Source organism: Schistosoma haematobium, chromosome 5 (genome assembly GCF_000699445.3).
Source record: "Schistosoma haematobium chromosome 5, whole genome shotgun sequence".
Taxonomy (NCBI): domain Eukaryota; kingdom Metazoa; phylum Platyhelminthes; class Trematoda; order Strigeidida; family Schistosomatidae; genus Schistosoma; species Schistosoma haematobium.
In genome coordinates this window covers 2,573,767-2,600,989 of record NC_067200.1, presented here as the reverse complement: position 1 = coordinate 2,600,989, position 27,223 = coordinate 2,573,767, and the positions used below count along the sequence as shown (strand labels likewise).

The window sequence follows — 27,223 nt, the reverse complement described above, 5'->3', positions numbered from 1 at the left end:
ATGCCAAAAAATTTGCAGCTCCTTTAAATGACGCATTTTCAGGTTACTGAGAAGAAACCTAAAATCAGGCAAAAAGTTATACTATCGTTTCAATTCATCTCGTTACTTAACAAATCTCGAACATTTCAAATGATTTTGAGCTGGCTGAACTGAGCCAACCAAATATCTTTTTGGTGAAAAATGGTTGCTATCTTAAGACTTTTCACTTGATTAACAAGACATTTGCAGCCAGGCGGTTCGACTAACCCCATTAGAAATGTGCAAAAATTGAAATCTCTACTTAATGTCAATAAGCGAGTGAAAAGAAGTCAATACACTATCGCTGATTAGTCAGAGGATTGGTAAATATAGGTGGTAAAATTCTCTGTTATCCTCTTATTAGAGACTGAAAATTGTGTTCTAAACATTGTTTTAATTACCTATGATTGTTTACCTTCTGGGTTGTCCGGAATTATAAATCTTGCAGCGGAAATGAAGAAGGACTACAAGTTGACTCAGATGTATATGCCTTTCTATGCAGCTTGCATATCAGCTGCTTTAGGGTTCCTGTTCTTTTTCTTGTCGTTTTCCAGTCCTTATTGGTTGCAGTCGTATGATCGTGTACATAGTTCTTTTCTCCACATGGGGATATGGTCTGTATGTTTTGACAAATTTGTGCATCCACAAGTACTATTCTTAATAATAAGTCCGATTTATCAGAGTTTAGGATTACCACGCTAATGTGTTGACCGGGTGCTTTTGGGTATATGATCGTTTTTTCTTCAAGATTGGCATATGGCAGTGGCTAAATCCATACTGGTTGATTGGTGTCCAAGTTTTAATAACTATAGCATTTACGGCAAAATGTTGCGTCATTTTAATCCTGGTCTTGTACCACTTGTTGTTTGGTCATCCAGCTGCTGAATCAACTATGGCTCTTGTTGGTGAGGTAAGTAAAATCACTTAGATTAGCGATCAGTAATCACCATTACTTTATTCGCATAATTAAATTTTTATATCATTTACTACCTTATCTCGGCTAGGGGTTAATGTTTTGCCATAATGAGTTTGAACTTACTTGTATAGTTATGCGATAGTGTTAATTTTCTAGTAGGTAACCCACTACTCATCTCAAAAATGAAAAGCAGGGCTTACGTAATAAGATCTTGTAGTTGCCGTTTTTGTGTATCATTCACCTTTGATGGAACTGGTGGGTTGGGATATTTGAAGTCATTTGTGCAATTACAACTTGGAACTGCTCTGTAGAAGGATCAAGTTTTTAGCACAGTCAATTTAGTTACCGCATAAATTCTGCGATAGGCTTCTGTGAAGAGGTTTGTTAACACAAGAATATATGAAAAAAGCTCACTATTTTCAAATCACCAAGAATGAAATTTTCGTGGCTGTAGGCGTAGCTCTCAACTTAATGTTATCAATTAATTATAAGTTGAAATAGGATTTTATATTATTAAGAACACTATTATGAACACTCAGTAAAATCTTGGATCGTCACACGTTTATTAAGATGCATGTAAATTAATTTACCAATGTACAACGACATACTTGAATGTTCGTTAGAAAAGAATGATATATCGGGTTCAATGTTATTTTACCCGGTAACTAAGTTGTCCTTTCCATAACAAAACATATTAATGCGAGGGCCACTTTTCTTTCTTCGAAGTAGTTGAACAGATGGTTTGCATGCATTTCTGCGAATATTTCTGCTTCAAAATGTTTGTTCTAGAAACTAATGACTTTTGGTTTTGTATGGGACTAAAGTAAGTGCGATTACTGAATTTATTACATTATGTCGTCGTAAGCTTTCTTTCCCCGAAGGCAACCTGTTGTAGAAGAAAATATAATCGACAAACGAACGGTTAAATCATCATTTAAACCGAGCTTTTAATATTTTGTATTCTTAATAATGCTTGTGATCTATCATTTCGAAGTCATTGGTTAGTGAATGAATGAATTGGAGTATGTGGTTATAGATTATATAGTACGGTATGAGAAGATTGTCAAACGTTTGGCAATAAGTCGAATTTTATTCACAGTTACATAAGCATAAAGAAAAAAATGTTACTGGTTCTCAACAGTAGAACGAAAACAAACATTTCGATCAAAAGAAAACGGTTTAACATTGGGTGTAATAAGTCATTAGCGACTCATTTTATTGCCAGCTATTCCGATGGCCTAAGCCAGGACAACGGTTGAATCCTTAATAGACACAAAAGTCTAGTTCATTAAGATAAATGTTGATGGCTTAAGCTGTATATAAATGGAGTATACGTAAACTGTACGGTTTACTTTATACGATCTGGTGGATGATGAGGAATGTATTGTTTACGTCCTCACGGTGTCTCGTATCAATTAGATTAGCTAGTATAAAGTTTATCCATGTGAACTGTCTATTACTCAATCAAACAGTATGGTGTTTGAGAATGTGGTTACAGATTTGTCCAAATTTCGCTCATCGTAACTGGCTCCTTATAGAAGTTAAATCCACTAATGTACATAGATAAAGCTAGTTTCAGGAGTTCGTTCTTATGTCCGGTTCTAATGAACAGGTAGTTTTATAACAGGGTATATGGCTCACCTATGGCGCTTGTATCTTGCAGAGTCATTCTTACCCGTTTTGTTATTTATTCGCTGACTGTCGTTGAAGAGTCATGATTTCAAATATATGGGTTTCTTAGGAACTGTCATTGTCTCTAACTTTGTCCTAAGCTGGTCATATGCTTGTTAATAAAATTTAATGGACATGTTTCTATTCTCAGTATTTAAATTTGTTTCAGAATTATCACCGGTGGAAATAAGTATGGCATGATGTGTTAAGCTGTTCACCAGGTTTCTCGTGTACCTGAGAAATATAGAGCTTTACATGAGTGTAATAACCAATCAATGTCGATTTACTACTATTACGTCTTTTTGACGTCAATTTATTCATTTTCGCCACTAAAGCATCTAAAAATGAAGAACTATCACTACATTCTCCCATTAAAGTAATCATAGATTGATAAAATCTGTTGAATCAAGCAGAATAATTGTCTCCATGGAATTCATAAGTACCATGAAGGTGTCGTTTATGCAGCTGTAATAAAATCCTAGAGAGTTGGGTTCATTTGTTAATCCGCCATTTTTTCGTTTTTTCAAAAAAAAAAACGTATGTGAGGATGGAGATAATTGTTAACTCCGTGTAAGCAATATCCGATTTTACTTAAAGATGGTTATTAAACAGAAAATTTACGTTCATTGTTGACCTGTGGATTAACTACTTCAGTGTGAAAACATAAATTTTAGTCCCCTTGCTTTTTTTCAGCGGGTTTGCCTGACACAAATCTCACTGTTTCTAGTATGGGAATAGATGACACGTCTTAAGATACCATGAATTCGTGTTCGATCATCATTAAATACCGAAGACTAAAATTCATCCTAGGTTTTGTACCGGACAGTAGGTTTCATATTCAGGTTCATATAACATTTATTACCTCGTAAGTGATAAACCTTTGAGAACTTTTCAGATCCGACACCCAATCGAGGGTTACCAGACAGTATCTAAAGGAATAGCCTTTTCATCAAAATTATTGGTTGATTTTTGCAAGAAGATTCACAAGAATAAAAACTTCCTTGCTTAGTATCAGTAGACTAAGGCCTTCTACATTATTAATGATTTTGTTCTGTAGTAGTTTATACTACAATTACATACGTAATGATTACGATACTAAAATGCATCAGTTGAAAACAGACTAGCAATTTTTCATCCTTACTACCGAGTTTTTTTATCTTTTGTAAATTGACGTTAATTAACAAACTTCATCCATAGCTTCAAGTTTGTATTATTACACCAAGCAACAATATCAGTTCCCTTTAAAAATAACCTATCCTCTGTGTGTACGAAAAATTCAGATATGATTCCGTTTTATTAAGGATTTAAATAAAATTGTATCATGATTCATGATGTCGATGTGAAGTTTCCAGCTTGTGATATTTATCAAAATGATTAAAGGAAAGTTTACCTATTGTTTAAGTGAATCCACTCTTTGTGTTCTCCCAAATTCTAATTTCCTGAATCCTCGTCTCTTTTTTCCTCTTTCCAAATTTATTTCACTAGATTATACTCTTTAAATAACATCTTCAAACCCTAATGTTTCCGATTACTGCTTATACTCTTACTACCTCTACCACTACGGGATTTGAATGGACAATTGTATCTCTGTTCTAATGTGATGTGGCAACTCGAACTAATGTACGTACGTACGAAGTTCTACGTTGTTACTGGCTGACTTTGTAATGTGAAACAGCATAATTGTATAAAGTTGTTTTCATGTCGTAACCTAATGAAATTTTTTTACTTTAAAATATACTATAGTGATTGCTTGTTTTATGTTTTACAAAAAGTTAATATCATATTTTTCCATGCTTTCTTTTTAAATGATTCAGATATTTATAGGGATTCTTTTGACAATATGTATTTTAGTATTTGGTATTAGCTCACAGAGTAGAATATGGATGCCAAGACCTGATCAATATTTTCTCTCATGGTCATTTGGTTTTATTATATTAGCAGCTATTTGTTCGTTTATTTCATCTGGTTTCTTGTATTGTATAAGTTATACAGATCGAGCAGCTCAAGTAAGTGATTGTGTAGTTAGAATCAATATGGAAATGATTTTCATGTGTATTTATTAGAGACCATATTCCATAAAACATAAGGTATCTCATTCTTATCTCTTACAAACTATTCTCCATTTTCAGTATAGGGTTGTGGAGATTATTAAGTTTTCGATTGAGATCATGAACTGATTGATGTTAGACCACCGTTGAAAACCTGGAAGCACTGGACAGCCGTTTCGTCCTATTGTGGGACTCCTTGGCAGTGCGCATCCACGATCTCGCTTGCGGAATTTGGACTCAGGGTCTTCAGTCTTGCGCACAAATGTGAAGCTTGTTTCATAAAGGTTTTTATTGTTAAGTCATTAGAAGTCAAGTCCAGTTGCTGCCTTGTTTTAATTTTTTCCGGAATCGCATAGATAAACGAGTTTATCATATTTAGTTTATCAACAATCACTCAGACAGTGTGTTCGTCATCGTAAATTGCAACAGATGACATACATCTGATATTTTTATCAACTCAATAAGTCAGAGATCTTCCTTCTTTTGTATCACCATTCTATTCTTCGTAGTCTCTACTAAAACACCTTGTCCATTTGAAATGAGTCGTTTTGTTGATGGCACTATTTTCATGTATAAACATCAAAATCCCATAAATCTTTTGAAAGTTCTTCGCTAATTTCACCAAGATTCGCAGTAGCTTAGTTCACTAATTTTATTGAACAATCCATGTATAGTATATCGGATATGAAATAACCATCTGTCTACTTATTAAAACTAATACATGATACAGTTATACATTTGAGTCCGTACAAACCTTTAAATACTTTAATATTCAACTGTAATGTTTTTTGATCCACTTAATTATATCTAAAATTACCGAGAGTCTTTTAGTGGCATGATATCTGTCTCCGGTTATATCGTATGATGGTTGCTATCGAAACATACAAGCCGCAAATCCTTGCATATAATCATCGAATTAACTTACGTTAATGAATAACGGAATAAAAATAAGTCAAATACGAGAATGGATTTCGAATGTGTATATTTCATACAATCGTTGGTTCTAATAGACGGTCAGAGAAACAAAGCGAAAAAAGCGAAGAGAAGCAAAATGATGTGCAATGAAGGAGGCTGCGCTAACTGAAATGATGAGCCCGACGTGACAAGCTGCACTATCACATCGGACTCATCACTTTTGTTGGCCCGTTATCTAACTGCAATTTGATCGTTTGCTGATAGTTATCTAGTTATCGAAAAATAAATCCTAGTTGCCCTCGTGTATAATTATCGATTTAACTTGTGTTAATGAATAATGGAATTAAATAAGTCAAACATGAGAATGAATTTTAAAGCCGTTGATGTGAACAAACAATCAGGAAAACGATGCAAAACAAATCGGAGATGGCATATGATCCAACTTAATTTAACCCCAAAAGAATTCAATTAGATATAAGTTGATGAAGTTTTAACGTATATTGAAAGCTAATCAATCATATACTGTAGTTATCAAGGTGAGACTATAATTTCTATACGATCTTTGAGCGACGTTAAAGTAACCTTGATAATGTCCATCTAATAACTAGGACCAAACGAAGGTTATAAACCGGTGTGAGGAATTCGAATTATGTTATGTTATGTTATGTTATCTTATACCTAATTGGTTTGCCGTTGACATCAAAAATTGAAGTCAATCATGATAATTATGTAGCATTAAACAACCTTCTCCATATTCATTTAAGATCATTATGGCTGGTTTACTTATTTATAGTAAGAAATTCGTTGAACAATAAATTCCACATGACAATCTTTCATCTCTAATACTTTTTTGCTTCAAGGAAGAAGTTGAAAAATTCGAAGCTGTTGAAACAAATTATGGTATGCCAAGTGTTCTTTCCGGTCGAATAGGCAGTGGTGGTTTATATAGTGGAGGATTAAGTGGTATTGGGGGTGCAGGCGGTGTTGTAGTTAAAGTTCCATCAACTGGAGCTCGTCCTGAACAAGTATGTTTGTAATCAATATATTTCGTATATATATAGCGTTTTTTTAGCGAGTTAGTTTTCTACGGGATGGGGTCGCTAACCCTCTTCCTTTATCCGGGCTCGGGACCGGCAGTAGCCTCCGGAGGGTCTCCAGGCGGAGTTATATATATGTACATATAATTGCTAGATTATAGAGAACCATATAGACAATTCTCAGTATGAAACGATGCCATCTATTAGAAAGCAGTGTGTATACTTGATAGTTAGTTGTTTCGAGCAACTTTCAAGAGATGCATTAGTGACAAACAATCGGTTTCAATACGAAAAACATTTCAGAAAACCTATTGATGTTCCCTTTTTCACACTCATAGATTCATTGGCTCCGGATATACTATTCCCAATATAACAGTAATTTCCAATACTTCATAGATAACAATTACTTCAATCACAATAACTTTATACCTTAATTTACTTAGTTATTATAGTTACCTCTATGTTATTGGTTATCATATTTCACATTTTGATATTTAGTTATCTATGTGTATTTTCAATACAGAATTCAGTGGTCTTGAGTGCTGTTAGAAGTATGAGGGCGGTTATCACTTCCCGGTTGCCCAAACCGTGGAAAGGTTCTTCTGGGGGTACCTGAAAAGAAAATTGGATTAGAGGTGGTCTTAGTGACCTGAGAGCGTGACCGCAGTGCCCAAGGGACAACTGCTTGAGGTCGGTCACACACGACCTTTTTATTAGTAATTTTTTTGTTAGCTCCGTACTTGTTGAGACCTTACCGCCGGAGACGGATATCCGTGGGATAAGGCGAGGTGTGCATTTTTAGGTTCGACCTATTTTAACCCCACCCCTTCTTAGGGGGAAGGCAGCATCACTGTTATGCTAGTTGTCTGAATGAAACACCTTACTGCTGTCACACCTCTGTACAGTCAGTAGTACGACTTCGCCTTCGGGCCTTGGGTTTGTTGCTTTTAGTCTTACTGCTCTTCAACCGACCTGTCTGACGTGGTAGAACCTTGAGGAACGGTTGTTCCAGCCAATAAAGCTCGGTTGCTTCACCACGATAGGCAATCCCGGTCACCACGTCAAGGTAGCCACAACTTTCGGGAATACAGCATTCACTAGTCCTTATAAAGTTATTTTGATACTATCCCAGGTTATATTGTGGATTATACTATGCATAAGATGTTTATAATGAGACGAATTATTTAATATCATTGTAAACCTATATAAAAAATCACCAATAAACTTAATTCAGTAAGATTTTAGTCTTAGCCTAACCTTTTATTGAGTAATTCAAAAAGGAGAATTCAGTTATTAACTGCATAAATAATTCCAGTCAGTTAGTTACAACGTAGGATCAGGCACATATATGTACCGATCCAAGTTGTCACATGTCATTAGCATAACAAGATGAACACCAAATTTACAGTAGTTACTTTAATGGTAATTAGTCCTACTGTAAATCGAAATTCTATTACATTTTTCTGATGATCAATCTAGAAGATAGTAGGCAATTATGATATGTATGCTCACTGCTGAGGAGTTCCTTACTAAGACGAAACGGCATTTCAGTGCTTCCAGTTTTTCCATGGAGGCTTAGCTTCAGTCGACTCATGAATTCAACTATAAAATTATTATAATATGTACAAAAACCCCTTCCGATAATAATCATCGTATGCTCATTAGTTACTGGCTTCAAGAGGTATTTCCTGGAATTCTAGTGAGAAGCAGTGACCTGTATAGTTCAACCGTGTCTATAGTGAGATAGTAACTCACTGATGACAATAGTAGATGTATCGCTCAGTTTCGTGGATTGGTTGAAGTTAGACATTAACACCGTTGGATGCTGACTCATTGGTCGGGTGGTTGAGCGTTCTTGCGCGAGACTGATAGGTCCTGGGTTGGAATCTCGCAAGGCAGGATCGTGAATGCTCACTGCTGAAGAGTCCCATACTAGGATGAAACGGCTGTTCAGTGCTTCCAGGTTTTCCATTGTGGTCTGGCTTCAATTAACTCATGAATCCAACCATAAAATTATGACATTTTCTTGAATTTACGGATTTACCATCTGGTTTTTAGAAGAAAACTAGAAGGACGTAATTCAGTTATTTTTTAAAATTTTTTGATTGAGACCTCGAACCGATTGATGTCAGGCCACATTTGGAAACCTGGAAGCACTGGACGGCCATTTCGTCTTATTGTGGGACTCCTCAGCAGTGCGCATCGACGATCCCGCTCTCGGGATTCGAACCCAGGGCCTTCGGTCTCGGTCAACAAGGTATTTCTGTTCATGATGTTTTGTTGTAAACTATTGACTAGGGTGCAAAATACCAAGTCCAGATTCTCTTATTTGTACGTATGAGAGAACTAATGATACTAATCGACTGTTGGCCAAATGCAAATCAGATAGATTGAAACATGAATCTGTGACATGGCAGTTGAAAGTCAAACTCTTAAACTTATAAGTCATTGCTCCACTGAATGTGTGAAGATGATATTTCATTATTTATTGGTTAATAATACCAAAGTTCACAAATTAAAACATTTGCATCATTTATAATACAAATATTATACATGGATTATACTTTATAGGGTATTATTGATACATACAACTTTGAAATTAATCACAATTGATTGATCACTGATTGGTAATCCATGTCATGTGATAACACCTTTGACTGTGAAGCTGTGTGACACAAGATCGAATCCATCAGTAGGTACTAGTCCTTTCAAGATTACAGGTACACCTTGCTAACGAGTGCCAAATTGTACAAAACCTAGATCCAGGGTTTTCCGGTTGACTACCATCAACCAATTAACAAAGATTGATTGGCAAAGCAAGGGCGACATTCCTACAGTTGAAGAACATATGGAACTCAAAATAACTCTCAACCAATATCAAAGTGAGAATCTTCAATACGAACTTCGAGGCAGTTCTAATGTACGGAGCTGAAACTGGGAGAACTACAATAATCATCATCAAGAAGGTGCAAGTATTTATAAATAGTTGTCTACGCAGGATACTCAACATCCATTGGCCGGATACCATCAGCAGCAGCCTTTTGTGGGAGAGAACAAACCAGCTTTCAGCTGAAGAGGAAATTGGGAAAAGACGATGGAAATGGATAGAACATACATTGCGGAAATCATCAAACTGCATCACGAGGCAAGCCCCGACTTGGAATCCTGAAGGAAAGCGGAAAATACAAAGGCCAAAGAACACATTACGTCGGGAAACAGAAACAGAAATGAAAATGATGAATAACAACTGGAAGGAGCTAGAAAGGATTGCTTGGGACAGGGTTGTATGGAGAATGCTGGTGAGCGTTCTATGCTCCTTCACGAGGAGTAACTGGAATAAGTAAGTAACTATCAACCAACATCTTATTTGAAATTAATCTTTGTTGATTGAACAGTTTCCTATTGTTTTTATTTTATTAGGTGATTGCATTAGATTCAGACTTACGACCTATGGATACAGGACATGAAAGTATGAGTTTATTTTCACCTAGTATTGGAATGATATCTAATAATAATCCATATCATCATTATAAAGGAATAGAAAAACAATCCATTCCATTCAATAATCAACTTCATAATGAATCTAATTCACAAACAATTTCATTCATTGAAAGTGAACAACATAGTCAAGAAACACCATTATATGTAAATCATCCAACAACAAAATATAACAAACATGGTATAATACAACCATCAAATTATTCATCATCATCACCATCATCATCTAATATGAAATCTTATTCACCGTTAGGCGGAAATGAAGATGTAGAAGATCTTAGTATGTTATCTGAGAATCCTGATGATAGACGAAATACAATTATTCAACGTGATAATAATGATTATAAGCATCATGAGACATCATCACCTTCTCCTCTTAGACATTCATTACCAACATCTCAAAGAGGTTATCATCATAACACTACACGTTATTCTCATTATTGATTAGTGATATTGATTGTTTGTTTGTTTATTTATATAAAATACATTCATATCAATAGTTTCTTTTTCCAGAATTTTAAAGGAACATAGTGGTTAGTCCTATGTTAAACCCATATAAGTGATTCTAGTTTCTGGATAGACCAATTTATTCCTTCGTCTTGAATCATATTTTGACCTTGTTAATGATTTGCCTCTCCTTGTTTTGCCTTACTTCACTTCTCCTCGTTTAATCTTTGCCTTACATCGATTCGATTCAAATATAAATATTGAGCAACGCTTAATTAAAGAGAGTTAGTTAATATGCTTTCTCTAAGCTGAATGGTTTAGTTGTGGAGCTTTCATCGTTCTTCTGAATGACATCATCATCACAAACGTCAAAATCATCCATTTGAGCTGCAAAACTTCTTCACTATGCCTTCTCTAATCTGTTTTGCTTCGATCTTTCCTCTTCTCTTTCTTCACTCTGTCTATCTGATCAACAATTTTACAAAATATACAATATTCAATACTTCATTCTTGTATTTGAATGATTTAATTCCGTTATTTACTAACGCAAATTAAGTCGATAACGATAATTACATAATCCAATTGAAGTCAGGCGTTTGAGGGCCATTAAAGTGCTCTATTAATAGCCCCAAAACGGAATGATACACAGTGGAGAAGGTAATGTCAGCTTACTGTCTTTAATTAAGCATTACTCAATATTTATAGTCAAATCGAATCAAGGCATGATAAATGTTAAACAAGGAGAAGTGAAGTAAGGCAAAGCAAGAGGAGAGGTAAATCATTCATGATGAAGGAATAAATTGATCTATTCAGAAACTAGAATAACCTATATGGGCTCAACATAGGGTTAACCACTATAATATATATATATATATATATATATATATATATATATATATATATATATATATATATATATATATATATATATATATATATATATATTACATAAGTTTAGTTTAGCAATAAATTAATAGCGATTATAGAATGAAGTTTATTTTGATGGTAAAGTTAATCATTCAGTAGCTAATGCCATTTAAGTAGAATAGGACTAATGAATATTTAAATGTAATTTAGTGATGTGAATGTAAAACATTCTCTATGAGACTTGAAAGTTCCAGTGGGTATAACTATTTGATAAGGTCGTAGATGTATTCTATCGAGAAGTTTTATACTACTAGTTTAATTAAGAACATTTCGCAATATAAAATAGTTGAATTTCTAATTGATTCACATTCAGTTAGGTCTTACTTACTTACACGTATTACCGCTTGTAGAAGAACATAGGTCACCCACTAGCGTTCTGGATTCAACCCTGTCCTGAACAATCCTCTCCAGTTGCTATTCATCATTTTAACGTCTACTTCCCATTCTCGACGCAGTCTGTTCTTTAAACTTCCGCTTTTTCGTTTCTATTCAGAATTCCAAGTTAGTGCTTGCCTCGTGATACAGTTTGATGATTTCCTTAATGTATGTCCTATCCACCTCGATTATCTTTCCCAAATTCTTCTTCAAATGGGAGCTGATTTGTTCTCCCACAGCATTCTTTTGCTGGTGGTATTCAGACAACGGACATTCAGTATCTTGCATAGACAATTGTTGATAAATACTTGTACCTTTTTGATGATGTTTGTGGTAGTTCTCTAAGTTTTAGCTCCGTACAGTAGAACTGTCTTGAAGTTACATTGATACAAGGAGGTACCAAAAATATAAATGCGCCGCACAAATGATTTGATTTGTGTGAGGGCTATGATACTACCCGGGCGCCCAGACCAAATCAGATGGTTTTCTTGGAATTTCATTTTTTTGGTCTTCTAATCCACAAGACAGTGGAGCAACATAAGGAGATGCAGTCCCATGGTAGTCGGTGACCAACAACTGGTTCACACGACATTTGTTCCTTCAGGATTCTAGAGTCCATGTGCACCATTGGTTTGGAATCAAGGTTTTCCAACTCCCCTAGGTGAACTGTCTGTATTCACCAACTCGGTTAAAGCGCCGGCATTCTCTTTAAGTCCTCTCAATTTCTTAAACAACCGTCGATGAGAGATGGCAATGAGTGGAACTTCTCTGTCAGTAGCTGTGTACACGTGGCTATATGAGAGCATTTTGAGAGGGAGAGTGGACTCTCCCTACTCTTAACCGTACCGAGGCATTTGTTGACGATGTAGAAAGTCAGATGTATTTAGAACTTATAAATTGCAGTTGATCTCAGGAGAAGAAATAGATTCATACAGAATAACTAATTTATGTCCAACATTTTTAAACAGCCAAAAATAATCTGAACACAATTCTTAGTTAATTTAGGTATGAATCTCTAACTAGCAAAATAACATCAAACATATCTGATTCAGTAGTGTAAACTCAAGTTCATTGTGACTTCAGTGAACAATTTCGACTTGATTGTTGATTTGTAGTAGTGAAAATAAATATGACTGGTTACTGAGTTTTGACAAACTGACACTTAGTTTATTTAATACTAAATATATGATTTATTTACTGTTGGGGACGTTAGATCCCCAGAACTCACTTGGGAAAGGACCTCATTTTGTAATTTTATTTACAAGATTTGAATTTCTTTGTTTTCGCGCCAAAGACGCTCTTGTCACCTTCATGTCATATTTCCCACCGGGAAATATCTCAAATGCTATTGGTCCGTTGCGTCTTTCAGTATGCTATTTAGTAACTCTTCCCAAGAACGGTTTTGTACTGTATATATACGTTTTGAATTGTGTTTGTTGTTATCGCTCGTTTCGGGCTGTTTGCAGAATATACTTCCCCATTCCAAGCTTGAACTTCTCCCTGTAGTTAGCGGGGCTGGGACGCATCAAATAACTAGCTTACTATACTTTGGTCACTGAGATCTTGTTTCTCGTTCGTAGATTAAGTGAACTCTTGATAGCTTCAACCCACTTACTGATTTTCGTTCTGAAGTTACTGAGTGTAAACTACTTGTAATTATATGGAATTAATTGATTGCCTATTGGTACTCTGGTACTCTATTATTGATTGTGAGTCGTTTATCTAATTTAATATGGTCTGGTCTATGTATAATGAATCCTTCGATTAATCTAAACTAATTGTATTATAAAATTGGTGATCCAATTCAGTCTTATAACCGTAGTATACCACAGACAAAAATCCCTAACTTCAAAGCATTGTGTTTGTAGTATTTCTTGGGATGGCTTCAGAAAATTATGTCGGAGCCTTAAGAGGCCTGTTAAGTTTGTCTTACATTGTTACTACTCACTCCCTTTCCACTCCTTTGTATATTGTGTTCTATACTACTTATTTACATTCAGTAAGCAGTTGCATTCCCAACAATTTTTATACTTATGTTGTAACGTAAGTTGTAATGTTATGTTCTGAAATGTTCGCATAAACTTATAACGTTTATTGTACTTATCATTGTATTTATCATTATAATTACTGTACCTTAATCACTATAGTGGTTATCCCTAGTTTTGTGCATTTGTTTAAACGCAACAGTTTCCATATTGTTTTGCTCTTGGTTCGGTTGTTCGTAAACTGTTATCAAATTTGGACACAGCTATCAGCTGTCCTTTGTACTATCGTATGTTGTAATTATTCTTTATGTTACTGTTACAGGAAGTCTTTTTATTTTATACTTGAAGGATGTATAAAAACGCCCCAGACACCTCACAAGTTGAGGTTTGTGCCTAAATGTTGTGTATTATTCAATAAAGAACCGCTTTTGTAGACAAATCGTTGTTTTGGAACTTCGGTTTCGCGCGTATCTCATTCAGGTGAACTAGACGCTTCGATAGATCTAACAGGCCCTAAAAGACTTAAGGAGTTTTCATCCAATCAGTACATGATGGAGCTTTCTAGAATGTCAATGTGGCATTCTACAATTGGGCAGTAGCATAATATGCGTCTTCGCTGATTGCTTGAATTATAATGTTGATATAACAAAAGCTAATATCTAAAAATACCCAAAAATGTTTGTACATATTTGATTGATACCCAATAATCTAATCTCCAGCTTTCGTCTGACTTTGCAACTGTGGGGGTTTCTATACATTCGAGTACCGTGGTTGTATACCGTATTCTGTGTTAATCAATGAACGAACTTAACAGTATTATTTACTGATTAACTATAAATTAGAACAAAATATTAGTCTAAATAAGCAAAGATGAATAGTGGCTAGCAGTGGAATCCAGGACGCGTGTTCCTCAATATTTGGGTTTCATCATCTGAGTTGATGTTCAGTCTGAGACTCGAACCCAGTACCGTTCGCTTCAAACATCATCACGTTATCCACTTAGGACGAAACACGCGTGCTGGATTCAACAACTACTAACCACTATCTATTTTTGCTTATAATGCTTGTAAATTAAGGCTATATCGAGGCAATCTTCACAATATTCACATATACCAATAAGCGACTGATCAATAAGTAGTTTCAAGTAAACAACACCAAGTGAATATAATTTCACCCGATTGAACAATCAGGCAGCTATGAGGACTCAGTAACTAAATGGATAACGTGATGACGTTTGAAGCAAATAATACTGAATTCGATTCTCAAACTAAACACCAAACATGTGATGTAAGCGCATTCAGCTGAAGATTCCTGAATAACATGAAGCGGCGCGCATCATCAATTCTACTGCTAACCATTATCCATTTTTACTTCGATGGGATATATCGAAGCAATCCCCATGCCAACAAGAAAACTGACCAGTCTATAGTAACCATGGAAACATTCAAATAAAACACTAATATCCATTGAATTTATTGATCTAATTACGTTTGAATTTCCCTACGACAAATAAATATGTGAAAGAAAAAAAAAAGAAGAAAATTATGCAAAAAGAAAGGAAAACAAAAACAAACAAACAAACAAACATTTGGAATATTTAATTATCACATTACATAATTGATTTGAACAACACCGATAATGACAAATAATAATAATATTGGGGGGGGCAATATAATGTATACAATGTATACATTGTATATATATCTATAATCTATATAGATATCTATCTCTATATGGAGATAGAGATGTATATATATGTATATCATATTTACAATAGAGATCATCTTGAATAATTGATACTGGTCAATTATGATCGATGGATCATTAGTTGATGAATATCATCTTGATTTTCATTGAATACTATTCAACGATGTACAGAATGGATAAGTTATCCTTTTGAAATAGAACATAAACAACAAATAAGATCATTGTTGATCGGGATCTATCGCCTATCTGTTTATATATATATATCCATATCCATATCCATTTGTATGTATCACAACATGAATGATATAACCTTTATTATTATGATTATTATTCTGATTGATGATCCTAAATAATCTGGATCAGAATTATTAATAATTATTGATTAAAGGATCATTTTTATCTAATAAATTATCTGTTATACTATTATGTGGTGAACTTAACCATTCTTCTAATGATACACTTAATATAGAATGATGTTGTTTTTGTGCTTCAATTTGTTGTTTATATTGATTAAATTCTGCATCTTTACGTTTCATTAAACGTCTTCTTGAACCAGCCTAAATAAGATAAGAAAAAGAAGAAGGAGTAGAAAAAATAAAGAAAAGAAAACGGAAATGAAAAAGAGCGCAAGAGCGGACAATCAAAGGTGCTTGAATACAAAAGTACAGAATCTCTTAGTGATGTGTACTATTTGTATCGACATAAGCAGTACACATTACATCAATTAGCATCTCAGTTCCAAGCTCTGATCGGTGTCCGCAGAATAGTACGTTTCCTCTCTCCAGGTTGGGAGTGGCACCAAATGTACTGAACGAGAACACAATTAGGGACAATCAAATGTATATCAACAACAAAACACAGAATCTCTTAGTAAAATCTGAGGATCATACGCTAAATACTTTATTTACAAAATATCAATCAATTGTCTCAGACTTCAATGTTCCTTCATTTTCATACCAATTGCTTTTTGTTCGCGTTCTTTCCTTCTCGATCTTCTTGATCTTCTGCTGCTAGACATTCTATTCCTGACTAGCGTTGTGTACTACTTATGTCGATATAAGTAGTACACGGCACACCAACTAGAATTTCAGTTCTAGGCCCTCATCGACATCTGCAGAATAGAACTCTTCCGATCTCCTGGTTGGCAGCAACATCAAATTTAGTGAACGAGAACACAACTGGAGACAGTCAAATGTACTTGAATACAAAAATACAGAATCGCTTCGTAAAATCTAAGAAACCTACAGTGAATACATTATTTGCAAAATCTCAATCAGTCATCTCAGACTTTATTGTTCTTTCGTAACTACACTAGTCATTCTCTTTCCCTCGATCTTATTAACCTTCTACCTTCAGATATTTCACTTTCGATCGATCATACATGCTACTTATATCTGACGATATCAGTAGCATATACCATAATATTCTTTGAAATATAATAACGGAAATAATGAAATATTATTATTGCCCCGCCCCCTCTTCCACCTCTAGTGATATTAAATAAGTAAAGGAAAACCGTATGATCATATATAAGGCAATTTAATCAACTTGTACCACTGAAATTACGATGTAACATGAATTGGTTATAACTTCTTAATGACACAGAAAGTGAGTACATTGATGATTAAATGGTTTTTATGATTCATTTATAAATTATATATATATTACGTAATTCATTGAATATGTTATGTGTGAGGATGATCCACAAGTGATCTCGAGGAAGCTTTAATAAGTCTAGAAGATATTACATCCAATCGTCTTTTCGAAGGAACATTCCAGTATCTCAATGTGGTGGTTCCCTATTAGACAAATGCGATCATGAGTCAATTGAAGCTAGACCACCATGAAAAACCTGAAAGCACTGAACGGTCTTGAGTTTTAGGTTTTGGGTTCGAATCTCGTGCGGTGAATTAGGGGATGCGCACTACTAAGGAGTCCCATACTAGGATGAAACAGCCGTCCAGTGCATTCAAGTTTTCTATGATGGTCTAGCTTCAATTGATTCATGAATTCAATTATTAAAACGATTATTTATTTATTGTCTACAGTGATAAGTCTACTAATAAAAATAGTGAAATAATTCAAGTAACTGACTTGTAATGTTGTATCATAGATCAATCTCTAAAGCGTTATGTAGTAGGTTTTATAAAAATGGTACATTTAGACAATTAAGTGAATGTTGGAAACACTTAAACAGAAATTAATCCCTATCCCTGATACATAAAATCTTCATGGTGATGGGACAAATTGATGGGTAGTTTTCTTTGCTAAGATTCTTATTAGTTGATTGATAAATGAAGAACTTAATGGTGATGTGTTGAATGCTCTTTCTAAAGTATTTCGTACAATGTTATAATTCCAACAATGGGGTGGCGGAGTTTGTTCACTTTTATTGAGGTCATGAACTGATCTATGCTAGACAACTATTAGTGACCTGTATACATTGGACTTCCATTTTTACCTATAATTGGACTCTTTACCAATAACTGTTCACGAATTCATCAGCGGAAATCGAATCAAGGGCTTTTAGTATAGTACTCGAATGATTAACTTTTAGCGAAATGAACTGTCATTCATTCATTTCCAAGTCTAACTTCAGTAAAATCACAATATGACACGATCATCTTCTGTTGTACTCAATGCACAAATTCCTCACACCTAACATAACTGACAGTTACCTTTAAAGTACACTTTAGAAACAGATGGATGTTGAATAGTGTAAGTAATTTCACATTGAAGAACTGAAATTGAATGGTTATGAACTTGTTTTTGATGGACATGATGTAAATTAACATCCTGTGTGTCGATTCAATTTTTTTCTTAGTTTATCAGCAGAATAATTAGAATGCAGTGGAAATGTCTCTTTCATGTTAGATAACCACTGGAATTGTTCGCTTAGCCTAGTAGCGGCTAAATAGATTACCAACCATATACTCAATTATACAATAATAACTATTCTGTACACTCATTATTATTATTCTTTTTCTTTTTTCAGAAGCAATAGTATACGTATGCTAATTAATATGCACTTACATCGAGATAAACCGTTAATCCAAATAACACAGAACCAATACAATAACAACTGAGTAGACTGTACATAACATAATGTTCATATTCTAAAAATTTTGGCTTTGAAGCAGATACAGCACGAGCTATAGCATGCCATACAGTGAGAATGACAAGCATGAAAAAATTCACCAGGACAACTTTATCCTAGGAAATAAAAAAAAATCCATATAAAAACTTTTACTAAAAATATTGAGCTACTTAGAAGTAGTTCATTTTTTTATGCATAAATAATAGAACCTTATGTGGATTGAAAATGAAAACAATGTCCTAAGAAGATCGTTTCTTTTGATATCGTATGAATAGGAGGATTACAATTAATATAGTGAATCCAAAAATATATCAGGAGAGAATCACTATTTAAGGTTATTACTACAGAATCATTTGAAGATCCCTAAACGTCGTTAAATATAATCAAATAACGCTCAATGTACTCAACTTTCAATGCTTTAGGGAAGTGTACAGATTAGATAGATCTAATATCATTTTTCTGATAAAAAGTGATGGGGGGGGGGTCAATTTGTCGTGCAAATTTAGAATATACATCAGATACTTCGTTTACCTGAGTTCTAGAATGGTGGATTATTTAAGCAAGGTATATGGAAAGTTGACTTTCCTCTTTGTATTCCAAATCACACTTGTACTAGGCATCGTTAGTGGGATTTAATGTCGATTATTTACAACAGGATTCATTAGACAAACATTTGTAACAATCACTAGCCTAAATGACTTAATGTTTGAATGTACTATTCTAGGCGTTATGTAGTTATAGACCATCAGTGGAAAGCTTCTATGCCGGGATTTGCGTAAGTTGATGCTTATGAGAAAGTGAGAGCTCCAGTATTGAAGTGATTGATTCAATATTAGTAATTGAATTGTAAGTTCATCGTTAGGGTTTAACCAGTACTTAGGATTAAATAATTGAATACCATTAAGTGACTAATCAGTACAACCAATTCTAGAACGCGTATGAAGACTTTTTGACCAAAACAGTGTAAACGAGATCTTGTTAAACATTGAAAAATAAGTTTTTTGATTGTCAGAATTGAACAATTTAGTCATGACGTTTTCACTACCTAGAAAAAATTCTGATCTGATGATGTTGTCTAGAGAGGCAGTAAATGGATTATGACTAAACCATCTAGTTCAAACAGTATAACACCTCTAAAATCTACATATTGAACTCAAAATATTATACATCATTTCGAAAATGTAAATTTTTATCCGTATTTATTTATGCGTTATCTTAAGAAAAGAGTATGCGCTACATAAATCATTCAAGTTGTGTGAGGGCTGGGATACTGCTCGGCTGACCAAAACGAAGCATGTGGCTTTCTTAAGGGACCACACTCCGAGCCTTTGATCTAGAGGTTTAATCTACAAGATAATGGAGCAACGTTAGGAAAGGCAGTCTTATGGTAGTCGGTGACCAACAATTGGTTCATACGACATTTGTTCCCTCAGGATCAGGGTTTTCCGATTCCTCTAAATGAACCCTTCGTGTGCAGCAACCCGATTCAAAAGTCAGAGATTCGCATTCCATCCTCTTAATTTCGTAAACAACATACTCGTCACGAAAAGGCAGTGAATAGGATTTCCTTGTGAGTGATTTTATGCATGTGGTCATCTGAGAGCATTTCGAGGGAGAGCGAAAGAGCTGACTCTCCCCCCCTCTCGATCATACCAGGGCATTTGTGGACGATGTAGAAGTCATTGTAAGTGTTATGCATAGAAAATATTGTTTCATAGCCTGTTTACTCTTTGACATTGTAACTATAATTTATAATCGAAAGTCTCATCTAGTTAGCCTTTTAGTTTAAGCAGCAAAGTCATTATGCAGGTTGAATGAGAAATTCAAAGAACTTAGATCCTTGTAAAAGAACTAAATCATTGTTGATATTAAACAGTACCGGGAATGTGTAATTATTAATAAATGGATAATCATTATTCATCATTATTTCATTGAATTAAGTAGTATATATATATACCATAGAATTTTAAATATTTCAATGAAATTATTAAAGAATATAAAACTTAAACAAGATTAGAATATTATGTCAATCACTTAGATTTGAAATGAAAATAGATAGATGATTTGTTTCTTTAAGAAAAATGCGTCAGTATGAAGCTGTGGGGATTGTTCAGTTTTTGAATGTGATCATGAATCTATTGATGTTAGACCATCATTGAATAGCTGAAAGCACTGGATGGGTGTTTCATCCTAGTATGGGACACTGTTGGATGCCGGCCAGCTAAGTGGTTGGTCTAGAGGTTAAGCGTTCAGGCGAGAGATCCAAGGTCGTGGGTTTAAATCCCGCATGCAAGATTGTGGATACACACTGCTGAGAAGTTCCATACTAGGACGAAATGGTCGTCCAGTTCTTTCAAGTTTACAATGGTGGTCTAACATTAATCGATTCATGATCTCAATCAACTAAAAGAAAGTACACTAGATCAGTATTTTTATTGCACCTCAGGATCTAAATCTTTTATTTTATAGTATGAACTACTTATAATGTTTTATAGTAGGGTGAAATAATTTGTAAATTTATTAGCCAGGGTTACATTCATTGTACATTCTTACTGAAAACTATCCTTACATTTATTATGTGATTCTCTGATAGTTTTGATAATCTTTCTTACTTAACATACCAAATTCCGATATATGGATGCTCAAAGTTAATTTTTTTATTATATGAAATCATTAAAAACATTGATATTGTTGGGGAGATCCAGGAAACTTATCAAGAAATAGCCAACAATAGGCTCTGAAAACGCCGAGAAACATCTTATCTAATTAGCATTCAATAGAAGTTTGGTCGAAAAAAAGGATGTGAAAAGTCACACGTCGAGTTTCTGATTGGATGATTACCTGTACTGCTACAACATTTTGTAGGGTTCCTGCATTTTCCGGAAACCCAAGGCCATCCTAAATACTAAAAATACCCTACATTTTCTATACATAAAAAATCTTTGATGTAAAGCGCTTCTCATTACGCAAAATACTTCAGATCCATTTGCCAGACACCATCAGCAACGACCTACTGTGAGAGAGAACAAACAAGATGCCAGCGAAAGAAGAAATCAGGAAGAATCATTGGAAGTGGTTAGGACACACATTGAGGAAAGCGTCCAACTGCGTCACAAGACAAGCACTCACATGGAATCCTCAAGGTCAAAGGAAAAGGGGAGAATCAAAGAACACATCATGTCGAGAAATGGAGACAGACGTGAGAAAAATGAACAACAATTCGATAGAAGTAGAAAAGAGGGCAGAGAACAGAGTGGGTTGGAGAATGCTGGTCGGTGGCCTATTCTCCATTGGGAGTAACAGGCGTAAGTAATAAGTAAGTAGGCATGTATCAAAAACTAGTGAGTTGCTTAGAATAGACAATTCTATGTAGCTATGAAAATAAATTTGATTTTGAAATGGTTTTCTACCCTTTCTGAAATGAGCTGAATGATCAAAAAGCATGTTGATCACTGCTTTATCATATCAACTAAATACTCAATCGTTCACTTTTACGATACTTCTGCTAACCAAACGTAGAACTTTCACACTTTGAAGTTAATATTTTCGGTCTGATGTCAGTAGATAACAGAATTCACTTTTAAGATGGCTATTGACGGTAAAATTTCTATATAATTACATCTAATCACTTTGCATTTGCTGAGTAGCGTACTGTCGTAGCATATTATAATATGTAATCTAATATGTAGAAAGGGATAAATATGTTATCTCAATAGATGAGACCATGAGTCAGTTGAAGCTAGACTACCATGGAGAACCTGGGAACACTGAACGGCTGTTTCGTCCTACCGTAGGACTCCTCAGCAGTACGCACCCGCGATCCCACCTCGCGAGATTCAAACTCAGTACCTATCGGTCTTGCGCGCGAGCACCTAACATCTAGACCAGTGAGCCGGTAGGCATCCAACAGTGTTAATGTCTAACTTCAATTAATCCACAAAATTGAGCGATATATCTACCATTGTGTTCAGTGAGTTACTATCTCACAGTAGGACGAAACGGTCGTTCAGTTCTTCCAGGTTTTTCATGATGGTACAGCTTCAATTGACTCACAATCTCAACTATTGAAATTACTATAATACCCACAAGAAAACCTCTTCTGTTATCAAATATGCTATTGTTGACAAATTCTGGTTAGTAAAGTTAGGGAGCATTTATTCTTTGCTAATGGATCTCGAACAGAAAGAATCAAAAGTATAAAAGTTTGTTTATTAACTACGTAAGTAAATGGAACTTTAAACAGTCTTATACCAATATACAAGTATACACTAAGTAGATCCAATAAGTCAATCACGGTAGGTTATATAATACCTAGAACATTTAATTGTGTTTTATCTTTCTTTTACCGATATAACACAATGGCTTTGTCAGAATAAATGATGATTGGTAGACAGATGCCTAGAAAGCCTCTATAGAAAAAGGAATGTTTCAATTTTTGTTAAATTCAATCTCTCAAGATACCTAGATATATATGAAAGTGATCAAGTAATCTCAAGGGATAAAGAAACATCCTCAAATACAATACAGAGAGCACCAACCCAAACACACTTTATGGAGAAGCTATGGAGTAGAAAAAAATTCCACGTACCCCGACAACATCATCGACGAACAAGAAGAATCTGATGCAAATGTGAAGGTAAGGATTGTCAAATCAAGGGTAACTTTCATACAGTTGAAGAACATATCTAACTCATAACAACTATCAACCAACATCAAAGTCACGATCTTTAATACGAATGTCATGATAGTTCTACTGAAACTTGCAGAACTATCACAAACATCATCAAAAACGTATAAGTATTTATCAATAATTTTCTACGTAAGATATTCAATGTCTGTTAACTGTATACCATCAGGAACAGCCTACTGTGGGAGATTGTAGCTACTTTTCAATAGCTGAATTCATGAGTCGATTAAAGCTATACTACCATGGAAATCCTGGTAGCACTGGATGGCCATTTGGTCTTACTATGGGACTCCTCAGCAGTGAGATAATAACTCACTGAAGTCAATCATGGACAGTCACGCAATATCGTGGATTAGTTGAAGCTAGACATTAATACCGTTGAATGCCAACCAGCTCATTAGTCTAAAGGTCAAGCGTTCGCGCGCCAGACCGAAGGTCCTAGGTTTGAGTTCCATGTGCGGGATCGTGAGTGCTCACATCTGAGGAGTCCCATACTGGGGCGAAACGTTCATTCAGTGCTTTTTGGTTTTTTATGGTGGTCTAACTTTAATAGACTCATGAATTCAACTATAAAACAAGGTTTATACTCCACTAATTCATTGATCTTTGTATTTCTAACAGATCAACAAGTAACTAATCAATTCGGCAAATATAGAACACTGAAATGAAATCTCATTAACGTTATAATTGATCACTAATCTACGAAAAAGTGTACTCCAGAATTTATATTTTATCCAGTTTATTTATTTAGATTTGTCAACATTCATTGATAGTTGATATAATGTGTTGAATATATGGATCTTTATCAAGATCCACACTCTTAAGTCATAAGTTATTTTCATTTGAAATGAGTCTCAAAGTGAATATTAACATTGAGATGAATGTAACAACAAACAAATCTTGTAAAATAAAGTAATATTGAAGTATTCACTAAAGTAGACTATATATAATAAAGAAGCGCTGAATATCCACTAAAGGGGGGATTTCATTTGCTGACTAGTTATTCGTATTGTAATGCTCATTGTTAAGTTATACTTCACGACAGAATAGGTGAATTTCAAATGGATGAAACGGCCGTCCAGTGCTTCCATGTTTTCCATGGTGGTCTAGCTTCAACTGACTCATGATCTTAACCATTGAAAATACTACAATCTCCACAAAACCCATCTGATATTATACAGTTAAGTTAAATACTCTATAAAGGAAAGATGAAGCTTTATCTCTTTAGTTTATCTCTGTTTATTTAATGTATCTTCATATATACATACATATGCACGTATGTACATACACAAATACACCTTATCATTATTATCAATGGGACGGTCTGTTATTTGTATAAGAATGTAGCAAGTGTTGGACTGAATATTTATTTATCTATACAAATATCAAGGAAATAATTGAATAAACATCAGATTTTATAGTTGAATTGATGAGTTAGTTAAAGTTAGACCATCATGGAAAACCCGGAAGCATTGGACTACCATTTCATTCTATTATGAGACTCATCAACAGTGCGTATCCACGATCCCACCTTGTGAGATTTGAACCCTGGTCTCATGTGTCAGGGCTTAACTTTTAGACCACTGAGCTAGCCGGCATCCAACGGTGTAAGTGTTTAACGTTAATCAATTTACGAAATTGAGCGACAACAGACCCGGCTGAACTCAAGTGTTTAGTGTTCTCTGTTGCTCAGTGACACTTGGGCAGAAATCTCTACAAAAGTCATGATTATCAGAACAGTATTCGATTGTAAGCCCTCTAATGCTCCGATACAACCGGGGGTGGGGAGATTCGCCTAGCGCTCTCGAAATGCTCTCATAGCCGTGCGTATACAGCCACTCACATAAAGGTCCTACTCACTGCCTTCTCAAGGACGGGGTGCATTTAGGATATTCAGAGGACGAAAAGCAAATGCTGGCGCTTTAACCGGGTTGGTGAAAACGGAGAGTCCACCTAAGGGAGTTGGAAAACTCTGATTCTCAACCAATGGTGCACATAAGCTCCAGGATCCTGAGTTAACAAATTATGTATGAACCAATTATTGATCACCGGCAACCACGGGACTGCATCTCCGGACGTTCCTCCACTACACTACCTTGTGGATCAGACATTAAGATCGAAGTCTCCGGAATTGGCCTTAAAAGTAAACCACCTTCTTTGATTTGGGCACCCGGACAGCATAACAACCCACACATAAATCAAGTGACTTGTGTGACGCATATATATTTAGTTTCTCTTTGCGTTCTAATAATAATAATTATAATAATTCGATTGTAGTCACATTATAGTTATTTTTAAACTTTAAGTCACTTGATTCTAACCATACAGTAACTAGCAACTAGAGTTAAAAGTTGTAAACAAAACTAATTAAAACTTTCAAGTGAATGCTTCGTGGATTAGTTGAAGTTAGACATTAACACTGTTGGATGCCGGCTCAGTGGTCTAGTGGTTAGGTGCTCGGGCGCGAAGCCAGTAGGTCCTGGGTTCGGGTCTCGCAGGGGGCGAGGTCGTGGATGAACACTGCTGAGGAATCCCACAATAGGACGAAACAGCCTCCCAGTGCTTCCAGGTTTTCCATGGTGGTCTAGCTTCAACTGACTCATGATCTTCACCATTGGAATGCTTCATTAATCAACATGAAACGAGTATACAATCTTTTTCATTAAGATCATGAATCGATTGATACTAGACCACTATTGAAAACCTGAAATCACTGGTTGGCCATTTCGTCTTACTATGAGAATCCTCAGTAATGTACATCTACAATTCCACTCTCGGGATTCGGACCCAATACCTTCAATCTTGTACACGAACACTTACCCATTAAATCATTGAGTCAACATCTATAATCCTTTATCTATCTCAGTTTTTTTTTTAACAATAATTCTCAATATAATTCTACTTACCAAATATGTTAAATATGAAATTTTTGGAAGATTTTGTGATGCAGCAAATTTAAATGTCACTGTAGTTAATAATAATAATAATGATAATTGTAAACGATTTTCATTAGCTGGTACAGAGAATGCAGCAAATGATAATAAACATAATACACAACTAATTAATATCATATTCACTAGAAAATAACCAGAACGACGCGCTGAACGACTTGTAAATACTAAACCAGGATGACGACGTTTACTTGTACCAGGACTATAACCTGTTTGAATTTCTATTGATTTAATCTAAAGAAGAAATTATAAAAAAAACACACACACAAGATATTACATGAAAGATTGAATTGATTTTATATAGATTACGTAATACAATCCATGTCGGTTAGAGACAGGTATCATCTATCTTAGTACAATGAAAGGTCGTCGCGTAATTTAGTGGATTGATTGAAGTTAGACATGAACACTGTTAGATGACGACCGATTTGGTGGTCTAATAGTTAATCGTTTGCATGTGAGACTGAATCCAGAGAGTGGGATCGTGGATAAATACTGTTGAGGAGTCCTGTGATGGAGTGACACGTTCATCCAGTGGATAGATGACAGACTCGTTCGAAGTAAAGACCGGTGTCAGGCAAGGTTGCTTACTCTCACCCTTTCTCTTTCGTCTGGTGATCAACTGGATCATGAAGACGTCAACATCTGGGAGGAAGCATGGGATACGTGGACAGCTAGGATGCAGTAGGACGAGCTACACTTCACAGATGATCTGGTTCTTCTATCTCACACGTAATAATAAATGCGGGAGAAGACGACCAGTGTAGCAGCAGCCTCAGCAGTAGTAGGTCTCAACATACACAAAGGTAAAAGCAAGATTCTCCGATACAACACAGCATGCACCAATCCAATCACACTTGAGGGAGAAGATTTGGAAGATATAAAATCCTTTACATATCTGGACAGCATCATTGATGAACACGATGGATCTGATGCAAATGTGA

At 35.1% G+C, this 27,223-nt stretch overlaps 2 protein-coding genes across 2 annotated transcripts in view; one reads left to right on the top strand and one right to left on the bottom strand.

The window, feature by feature from the left end:
• Window positions 1-467: 467 nt before the first annotated feature.
• Window positions 468-10,600, top strand: MS3_00011103 (uncharacterized protein). Its single transcript, XM_051219509.1, has 5 exons — window positions 468-666; window positions 707-928; window positions 4,420-4,611; window positions 6,429-6,593; window positions 10,026-10,600. Exons 1-5 carry the CDS (start codon window positions 472-474, stop codon window positions 10,545-10,547), a joined length of 1,296 nt encoding a protein of 431 aa, XP_051064674.1. The 5' UTR covers window positions 468-471; the 3' UTR covers window positions 10,548-10,600.
• Window positions 10,601-15,912: 5,312 nt separating this feature from the next.
• MS3_00011102 (uncharacterized protein) overlaps window positions 15,913-27,223 on the bottom strand; it is a gene marked incomplete at its 3' end in the record, with an annotated part of 67,125 nt that continues 55,814 nt past the window's right edge. The window contains exons 5-7 of the mRNA XM_051219508.1: window positions 26,235-26,513; window positions 18,578-18,757; window positions 15,913-16,101 (exon numbers count right to left, since the gene is read on the bottom strand). Coding sequence (XP_051064673.1) covers window positions 15,913-16,101; window positions 18,578-18,757; window positions 26,235-26,513 — 648 coding nt within the window. The remainder of the gene's footprint in view (window positions 16,102-18,577; window positions 18,758-26,234; window positions 26,514-27,223) is intronic.

Coding starts and splice junctions, on each gene's coding strand:
- MS3_00011103 (XM_051219509.1), top strand. CDS start 472: ATGAAGAAGGACTACAAGTTGACTCAGATGTATATGCCTTTCTATGCA. Junction 4,612..6,428: donor ATACAGATCGAGCAGCTCAA/GTAAGTGATTGT, acceptor TTTTGCTTCAAG/GAAGAAGTTGAAAAATTCGA. Junction 6,594..10,025: donor CTGGAGCTCGTCCTGAACAA/GTATGTTTGTAA, acceptor TTATTTTATTAG/GTGATTGCATTAGATTCAGA.